General features: G+C 33.0%; 1 protein-coding gene across 1 annotated transcript; it reads right to left on the bottom strand.

Moving 5' to 3' along the window:
- Positions 1-1117: 1117 nt before the first annotated feature.
- LOC110731791 (GABA transporter 1-like) lies at positions 1118-9537 on the bottom strand. Its single transcript, XM_021911671.1, has 6 exons — positions 9307-9537; positions 5965-6062; positions 5655-5841; positions 2850-2980; positions 2507-2740; positions 1118-2269 (listed from the first exon to the last, which is right to left on the bottom strand). The coding sequence occupies exons 1-6, from the start codon at positions 9323-9325 to the stop codon at positions 1889-1891; spliced, it is 1050 nt and encodes a 349-aa protein (XP_021767363.1). The 5' UTR covers positions 9326-9537; the 3' UTR covers positions 1118-1888.
- Between the last annotated feature and the right edge of the window lie 1184 nt (positions 9538-10721).

Genomic DNA, 10721 nt, shown 5'->3' with positions numbered 1-10721 from the left:
TAAATTAAAAAACCCCAGTATTCGAAACCCAGAAAACAAAAAATTTAAAATCGAAAAAAAAAATTGAAATCTAGAAAAAAAAAAAGTAAACCCAGAGATCGAAAAACAAAAATGAAATCGAAAATAAAATAAACCCAGAGATCCAAAATCAAAAATGAAAATCGAAAAAAAAAAAACCAATTAGAAGAGAATTGAAATGGGAAAAAAACCCAGGAAAAAAACCTAAAAATCACGAAAATAAAAACCCCAAAACCGCATGCATTAACCCAAAATAATCAATTATTTTAACAGAAAATTAACCCATAAATCGAAATTAAAATTGAAAAACAAAATCAAAATCGAATAAAACACAATAAAAAAAATCGAAAAGAAAAACCCAGAAATAGAAAAAAAAAAAACAAAATCGAAAAAAGAATTATAAAAACCCAGAAATCGAAATTGAAAAAATCAAAATCGAAAAAAAAACTATTAAATTCGAATTATAAAAAACCAGAAATCGGAATAAACAATCAAAATCGAAATAATTGAAAATATAAAAAAAATTGAAATCGAAAAACCCAGAAATCAATTAAAATGGAAAAAAAAAACAAGAAATCGATTGAAAAACCTCAAAATCGTTGTTGCATGTTGTTGTCTTCGATTTGTTGGTGGTTTTCGAGTGATGATAGAAAGGAGGAGGTAGGAGATCTAGAAAGATAAAGAGGCGAAAGAGGAGGAGAGGAGAGGAGAGAGAAAGAGAACGGCCTAATGAATTAGCTAGGGTTTGGGGGTAGTTTATAACGGCGATTTTTTTTTATATTTAAATGACCCGGTTCGAAAAGGCACCAGTTCAAACCGATGCTCTTTTTATTTTTGGCACCGGTTTGGTTGAACCGGTGCCTTTTCTATTTGTGTAAAATTGCGCCCAATTTTGGGCCGGTTTAGGGCACCGGTTTGGCCTGAACTGGTGCCTTTATGGGAGTGCCTTATTGTATTTTTCTACTAGTGCAAATCTGGCGTGAAACTCAAAGAATTTCGTTATCGTCACCGTCTTTGTCCATCTCTTTTATCATCTTCTTCACTTGTTCTGGCAATGTTTTCGATCTTAAGGGGATTGTGAGAATTCTTTGCTCGAAACTGTATCTTCATGATAGTTGCTTGATGTACAGAGAGAATCATAATCAATCAATCCTCCAAGTGTATATGTGGAAGAATGACTGCTCAAGAACTTAATGTGGGCATATGATTTGAGATAATTGGAATAAGACTATTTTAGTCGTGAATAAGATAATTTTTATCAGGAATAAGACTATTTTAGTCATGAATAAGATAATTTAATAAGACTATTTTAGTCAGGAATAAGATAATTTTTATCAGGAATAAGACAATTAATATTATCGATTTTCACATGAATGATATGGGGGGATGAATGTGTGCATTATAAACCGGACTCACGTGAGTCCGTTCTACGCAAAACTTTCACTTTGATTTTCAATTGTTACAATGAACAGTACAACATAGGTTTACATACACACATTTAATAATTAATCTAAACCTAGAGACGGGGATATAAATGCTAACACTTAAAGTGGCCCGATGTAATTTTGTTAAATTAGGCCCTAAAAGGCTAAAATAATTTTTTTGAGGTAAAATATGTTATTAAATTCAAAAACCGAGGTCTTTTTATAGTAGATTCACTAATGGCCCTTGTGCAATCGACCACCCTATACATGCTTAGTACCACCCCTGCCTAAACCTCAATAATAATGAAAAAAAAACTCTTTGAAAAATATTTATGTAAACAATCTAACAACTTGTATGCTCTATCGTCTAAGAAACAACATCCTCTTTCAAATCCAATTTAAAAGCTTGAAATATAAGCTTAAGCTTCACCAATTCGGTGAAATTATCATACATCAGCAAACAATTTATAAGATTTAGCATCGATAATGATTTGCCATACGGCGGCCACTGATCCAACGATCGCTACTATGGAGAAAACAACGGCAATGCTGAGATTCAACCAAAATATGAAAGTACGCTTTGAAGGCTTGAATGTAAGGTTGAATACAATGGCAGGCAGAACAAAGTCTAGAGGAAAGAAACCAAAAGCTCCAATGAATCCGTTTATGTCACCGAAAAATGGTAGCATTGCTGATGTTATTGTTATTATGGTGACTGAGAGAGACCGCGATATCACCCTTGGGATCACATTTCGTAGAGAGAATTGACCACTTTTCGGATCTGCCAATACTCCCTCTAGTACTTCATTTGTGGGTTGCAAATATATCTGCACCAAAAAAAATTATCACGTAATTAAAACTTGCAAATATAGAAAATATGGCGATAATCCTATTATTAAAAGGTCAAATCTTGTATGTGAGGGTCTCATAATTAATAAATAATGGTGAGACAGGAGATTCTTTAGTGGTAGATAAACTTGCTTGTTACTAAGAAGTATTTGCTTTAGGGCATAACTTTAGTGTAACACTCTATTGAGGTGGGGAAGAGTGAAGTTGTTACGTACCACACCAACAGCGGCAATTTGGAGAATGACAAAGGCACTAGTCATAAAAACGAACCATTTAGGCATCAAAGGGTTTCCATGTACAACAAAGTTGCTTAATATCTGGCCTTGGGCTTGGTTCCCAAATGCCCAGTAACCTGTTACTGCGACGCTAAGGAATGTCGTTGAAACTATACTGTAACACATGGTTAGTCCCTTGAACATCTTCCCTTTCACTGGTGGTGCTATTGTTGCCTAACAAATTTATTAGTAAAATGTATCATATGCAATTAGTGATTTAGTTATTTGATTAAATGAAGGGTTAGCCAAAAACTTAAGTTGAGAAGATATCAATTCAAATAACCTGAATTTCTGGAATAATTCCATTTCCAAAAGTTGTTGCAATAACCGCTATTCCATTGAAAGCACCAATTAAGCGATCCCATGAGTTGCCTACTAGAGAATAATCTTTCTTTGGTCCTTTCGATGTATGCCCTACATGTCACAATGCAACACATACATTGTATATGGTCATTACTCATTAGCAACTTTAGAATATCATGTCACAAAAAGAAAAAAAAAAAAAACTTTACAAATTTAATAAATGACATGCATGAACAAATACTCAAATACTAAAAATTACATCTCTTCCTAGTTTAGGACTATGTTAGAGGACCAACTCAATCAAAAGTTTAAGCTGATGGTTGAAGCCCATGAATATGTTTTATACTCTATCACTCCCCCTCACATGAAAGGCCCTTTGGGCTTGAAATGTGGATGCAGCACAGGCCCTCTCATACCCGGCGCGAATTAATTCCACTTTTAAAGGAGGGGTGGATGAGATTCGAACCCGTAACCTTTGTGTCACGCTCGCTCTGATACCATGTTAGTGGACCAACTCAACCAAAAGCTTAAGCTTATGGTTGAGGCCCAGGAATATGTTTTATGATGGTTGAGGCTCAGGAATATGTTTTATACTCTATCAGACTGTTTGATCACAAATATTAGTATTTTAGTATCTAATTTATATTCACATGATGTGTGCTATGTAGTTCTAAATTTATACGGTAATATATATACATTATTCATTGTACAAGAATAAGTAAAGATCAAGGACATATTAGGTAATTAACGTGGCCACAACACTATCTCACATTCTCACCCCTGGCTTATATAATAATGATAATATATGTAGAACATAATTTAATTGTGTTACATTTTAGATATCAGGTGAAATTAAGATTTTTGTTTGTTTGTTTGTGTTTGAGAATGACTGTGTTGTTTGTGTCATGTGCAACGGTGTACTAGCAGGCTATCAATGGTGTGAGTAGTGTTTTGCCTAGCTAGGGTTGAGAATGTTTTCCCTCATCACTGTTTAGTTTGATTAGTGTTACGTACTGACCTTACTATTGCTTTGATTTTTAATTCATTACATGAAATTTGTAGCTCTTATGGAATAGATGTGTATATAGTATACTGGAGCACCTATGAATCTGTTGTTAACATGATAATTTCATTGAATAGAATTTGTATGATAGGGCTATGGTGTGTGAGATTAAGTGGTACGAGCATGCATGCTATTTTTGAAACTGTTAGGTTCAATGTACCTTCTTGTAGATATATAATCAAGGTGCAATATAGATTTTGCGCATATAATTAAGCGTAGCTTGGACAGTACATGTGGAAAGCCATATTCACTCTCATTCCCGTAGTACCTTACATTTTTAGGTGGACATGTCACATGTTTGCTAACACGTTAATTTGACTCAATATCTCTTTAAATGGGGAAATTCCCTGTTTCTCACGGTGAGAAACGAAATTTGTTTCTCATGGGGGCATTTTCGTGAATAAATCAACAACTTTTTCAATATTGTGGGCTCCACAGTTGAATAAAGTTGTTACTTTAATTACGAAAATGGCATGTGAGAAACAAAATTGTTTCTCACCATGAGAAACCGGGGCATCCTCCTTTAAATGTACTACCTCCGTTACAGATTATGTGCAACGATTTGACACAAATTATAGAGGGAAAATGTCTAATCGTTGCACATATCCTGTAACAGAGGTAGTATTTATCAACAAAAATTGGACAATTTTAAAATACACAACAAAAATCAGCAATAATAGTCTCATAATACGGTACTCTCTCCGTCCTCGAAAGAACGACCCTTTTGAGTTGATTTCGCGGGTATTAATAAAGTTAAATAAAAAGAAGTAAAAATACAATAGAAGGATTACAAATTTTTGTATGTGGCTGGCCACATAGTGCGGCAAGGGTTACTTGTATGGGTGTTACTGGTTTTGGTCGGAGTTACTTGTAAGGTGTTACTGGTTTTGTCAAGGGTTACTTATAGGTGTTACTTGTATTCTGGGGTTACTTGTATGGGTGTTACTGGTTTTAGTCGGGGTTACTTGTAGGGTGTTACTGGTTTTGTCAGGGGTTACTTGTAGGTGTTGCTTGTATTCTAGGGTTACTTGTATGGGTGTTACTGGTTTTGGTCGGGGTTGTTACTTGTAGGATGTTAATGGTTTTGTCAGGGGTTACTTGTATTATAGGGTTACTTGTATGGGTGTTAATGGTTTTGATCAGGTGTTACTGGTTTGGTATGGGATTTTGGTCTGGAATTACTTGTAGGAGTTACTCAGAATACAAGTAACACATACAAGTAACCCCACGATACAAGTAACCCATAAAAGTAACCTTATAATACAAGTAACACCCTACAGGTAACCCCAGAATACAAGTAACCCTAAAATACAAGTAACCCGTGCGGCAAGTGCCGCACCATGTGGCTTGCCGCACTGAAAAACCTCTAAAGATTACAAAATTTATAGGGGGTTTACAAAAAAGTAGAGAGAGATAGTAATAAAAGTATATAGAAAAATAAAATTTTATATGGGAAAGCTAATTTTGCAAAAATATTGTTACAAATTAGTTGGTATTTTAATGCTAATGGGTTATTATTTTTTAGACTAAAATTAGGGTAAATTTGTCGTTCTTTCGGGGACGGAGGGAGTACATTTTATCAGGGAAAATATATAATTCAAATAAGCGCATAAATAACGTTGCAAAAAGTAAAACTATAAGTAAGATATATGAGACGAGGGGGTACAAAATTAATCTCGTGTTTAGTTTCATCAAGATAAGAAAAGGAAACGAATGATTTACCTATATAGATGGAGCCAGCAGTAACAGCGGTACAATAACTAAGGCATAGTAGCAGAGAAATGAAATTAATGTGGCGGAGAGAGTGAAACGAGGGCATTTGAGCTAGGATTAGCATTAGTGCTCCGAATATGGTTATGAATTCATAGAGCTTCATTGTACCATTTGGATTGAACAACAAGTAGATAGCCTGAGGAATTAAGTTGCATTGTCACGAAGTTATTAGCACGTGTGACTATATAATTGCATCATACAATTTGAATGGAAAACATTGTTTGAAATAAGTTACAATAAGGTGAGAACGGAGTCTAACCTTCATACACTGGCCACCCAGAAGACAAGCGCCAACTACTGCACCATAACAAACTACAAATTGAACTGGGGACACTACATACTTACCCCACCTTGGACCTGCCAATGGTAACAAATTTTGTAACTCCCATTCTCTCAAATTAAAATTGTAGCCTCATCTCAATGTCCACAAACGCTTTTGCATAGATTTAAAAACACAAATATCATTTGAAATTGGATAGAGTCACAATTCATTGACGATGATGCATAAATTCATGACTTGATTTTTTAATTAAATTTATTTATTGCATATTGTTTTCTAAAGTGAGCATGATATATATTTCCTCCTTTTTTTTAGTTGACACTATTTGTCTTTTACACTATTCACACAACACGATTTGACTCGCTTTTGTGGTTTATAGATACGATAAAACATATTCATGTGGAATGTTATTTGAATCGTTTCAATGTATATTTTTATTAATATCCACTTTTTATAACTTTACAATGTTGATAATTAGAGATATTAATCGTTAAAAACATACATGGGTAATCGTGATAATAGGAAAGGTGTCAACTTAAAAAAAATAGAGGAAGTAATATATACTGGCGGTAAGGCTTATATTGTTAGAATTGAAATTGAGGTTCCATGTTTATGTCTTATTACTTGAAACACAATTATATATTGAGAGATGACATTGAGTGATGGAGAATGGCGCGTGATGTGTGAGCTTTCATAAGATCACTTTTTAATATGTAAATTGTTAGAGGACCCACTCCTCCAAAAACTTGCTTAAGCTGATAGTTGAGACCCAAAAATATGTTTTATACTCTATCACGCTCCCTCACACGAGAGCCCGTTTGAGCTAGAAGTGTGGATGCAGCATGGGCTCTCCTCTACCCAGCGCTGAATATTCCACTTGAAAGTAGAGGGTGAATGAGATTCAAACTCATGACCTTTATGTCATGCTGGCTTCGATACCATGTTAGAGGACCAATTCAGCCAAAAGCTTAAGTTTTTAGTTGAGTTGGTCCTTTAACATATATATCGTATACATATGATCTTAAACCTATCTTTCATTGTTTGTTGAAATGAATATATTATAAGAAGTTGATAAATTACAAATACGTATTGATTATTCAGATGAATCTAACAAATCCACACATGATTTTCTTATGTTTTGATCAGAATTAATGTTTGGTCAAAATTTGTAAAATTGGAACTGATATAAATCAATGCCAAAGCTTTACCCAAGTTGCTATAATCGCAACATTTTGCCGTTAAAAAAAAAAAGTTGCTATAATCACTACTACTTCCTACAACCCAAAATATGAAAGCAAATCGTTATAACATCATTTTAGTCATTGGAAAGTCTTGTGTTTTGTTTTATTTATTTATTTATTTATTTTTGCCAGTTAGTCGATGGAAGTTAAGAAAATGGAAATTTATTTTTAATGTCTTTCATGCATCTTACAAACATGATACAATATCATCATTAAGAAGTAAGATTTTAATTTTTTTTTTTATGGGAAAGAAGGAGAATTTCTCAATCTAATAACACTTGTTAGTATATAAATTAGAGTTATTAATGACTCTTATAACGCTTGTTAGTACAAAATTGTATTTAGATGTTATTGTTTAAGGTATTGTTTAAAACCAGCAAAGAGATCTAATGGTACAAACAAAACATTTTCTTTTGTTGATTATTGGTATTAATGAAGCAGTATTTTGGTATCATGGTAATACAATCTAATTAAGCACAAATTAATACCAAGAAAACATTATTAATGTCATTCATGACTCAAATTATCAGAGGTAGAATATTTCTCAAAGAAGAAGTAGATTAAACGTGGTCAAGTCATTTAAAACTAAGGGCATGCTCTCCTCAACTTAATTTCAATTCAGTTCAGTTCAACTCCAATCAGTTCAGTTCAGTTCCTAATTTCCTTCTCTCATAAACAATTCATTTTAGTTCAGTTTAATTCAGTTAAGATCCAATCACTTCAGCTCAATTCAGTTTAGTTCAGTTCAGTTCCAATCACTTCATTTTTATTATGTTCAGTTCAGCTCAGTTTAGTAAATTAGAACAGGCCCTAAGTCCTACAAGTACCGATGAGAGTTTGAGTACAACCAATCAACTAATGAATAAGTGACCAACACTTTGACCGGTTGACCAAAAGTTATTACTTATTACATCATTGATCTATAATACTGTAAAATTAATTAATCTCGTAACATATATTTAAGGTCAATATGACAATATGCGATATGTGACATGTTGAAATCTTGCATTTATTATTTATACAAGTAAGGGTCTGTTCTCATACATTGAAATTCGGTTACTTAATTTCCTTCTCTTATAAAATATTCATTTCAGTTCAGTTCAGTTCAGTTCACTTTAGTTCAGCTGAGTTTAGTCAATGAAAACAGGCCATAATTTGTAATTTAATGTCTATTATTAAAATAAAAAAAAAAAGGTAATTTGTAATGTCTTTAATCATGGTTTGGCTTAAGTAGATGAATCAAAGACAAAATAAAGTAAAGGTTAATGTTCAATAAGGGTCTGTTATACGATTATTTTCAGTTCAGTTCAGTTCAGCTCTAATAAGTTCAGTTCAGCTCAATTCATTCCAGTTCAGCTCTAATAAGTTCAATTCAGCTCTTAATTTCCTTCTCTTATAAAATATTCAGTTCAGTTCAGCTCTAATAAGTTCAGTTCAGCTCTAACAAGTTCAGTTTAGCCAATCAGAACAGACCTTAAGCCATTAGTTCAAATCAAATATCTTTTCTATCATTTGAAATTTGTAATGCTTTTTAGGACCACTAGGGCCTGTTTTTGTTTAGCTTAATTTCAGTTTAATTCAGTTCATTTCAGTTCAGTTTAGCTTCAATCAGTTCAGTTCAGTTCAATCCAATTTCTATTTTTCTTCTCTCATAAACAATTCATTTCAGCTTTATTCAGTTAAGCCCTAATCAATTCACCTCAGTTTAGTTGTTTTCAGTAAATTAGAACACACCCTAAGACTCTAAGAGCAAAACCAATGCCAAGTAATGTCCTTGTGCTTCCAATAGTTGCCTCTTTTATTTTTGTTTTCCGTGTGTCAAATAGAACTAAGAAAAAAAAAAGAAAAAAAAAAATCAGTTTCCATGTGTTCTTTTTCCTTATCTTAGGCCTAAGCATGCACATAATCAGGGTAAAGCTCTTTCATTCTATCTTTTGAATCCTCATCTTAATATATTCTCACATTATTCTCTCTTTTTATGCTCACGCAGAATGAGCAACTAATTGCTTTACTCTTCATTTCCCACGCAAAATAAATGAATTAGATGAGAAACAATACTCCGTATAACAATAAAACATACCTAGTATATCATGCGCCATATCCCGGAAACGGAGATGACGACGACCCAATTGAGCATTGTGTTCAAGTACCAAAGATAGCAAATTATACGAGTAAAACGTGACCAATGCTCCTAAAATCAGGCATATAATGCCTCCAGCCCATCCAAGAAATCTAAACGCATATGGTAAACTCAGTAATTGTGGTGCTACGATTGATGTTGTTAAATGGTATCCACAATGCACCCATGACCCTGTCATTAAAATTTAATCACAAAAGCTAGCGTCAATAACTCATACAACACGTAAATCATATACACGGATTATAATTTTTTTGATGCAAATGAGGGTAAGAAAACCATACAGAGAACAAAGAAACTTAAATAATAAGCCGAGGTAGTGTAGCCACCCCTATGACATAATGACATTACAAATTATAATAAATTATGATGACAGTACTCGTAATACAGTAGTACTTATAGTCGTCTTTATTTTGTTGAAATGAACTTTATTTAGATACATTTAGCGTGTTATATATTTATTTTGTACTAACCGTGTTTTTAAGAGTGATTTCATATGCTGTTAATAGAAAAATTGATTTCCTTGCGTAGTTTTGCTACCTTATTTTTAGAATAGCTTTCTTTGTGTTTAATAATTAAGTCCATATTCTGTTTCAAAAAAAAAAAAAAAGTCCATATTCCTTATTTACTTACTGCTAGCAGTCTTGTATAATTAATTTTTCTCACTAATGTTTTATTATTAAAATACGGGTTTGGGCTACATTTGCACCGCAAAGAGTCTACTCCACATGACCGAATAAGATTTCATCTAAAACCATATGACAATGAGAAGAGTAGTCTCACTCTTAGCCTTATAAAATATTTTATTGATGTGAATAACTTATGTGTTGTTTGTGAAGATTGTACTTCAACAATTTAGCTATGCACTCAAGTTATACTAATATCCCTCACCCCCATTTATAATTTGCATTGTGCATGTGATTTATTGAATACAATATAATAAAATTAAGATGGTATGCTATTAAATGGTTATTTAACAAAAAAATTAAAATTATGATGGTAGTATTTCACTAATTTGTCCCTACTGTTAGACAATATTATCTCCGTTTCTTTTTAGTTGACACGTATTCTTTTTTAGGAAGTTTTTTTTAGTTGACATGTTTCCTTTTGGGGTAACTTTTTTACCTTGCATTTACAAGCTACCCTACTTGCTTTTTCATTCTCTCTTACTCTCTCTCCTCTTCTTAATATATGTGCCTAAATCAAACGCGTCAGCTAAATAGAAAAGGAGGAAGTAATTATGTAAATAATATTGTTCATGTATAGCCTATTTTATGTAACTATGTGAACTAGGTTAATCTCGTACCCTATATATATTGTTAATAGTAATACGTGCCTCCTAAGGGAAAATTCTATCA

This window comes from Chenopodium quinoa, unplaced genomic scaffold (assembly GCF_001683475.1).
Source record: "Chenopodium quinoa cultivar QQ74 unplaced genomic scaffold, ASM168347v1, whole genome shotgun sequence".
Classification (NCBI taxonomy): Eukaryota; Viridiplantae; Streptophyta; class Magnoliopsida; order Caryophyllales; family Amaranthaceae; genus Chenopodium; species Chenopodium quinoa.
This window is presented reverse-complemented; position numbering and strand designations above follow the sequence as displayed.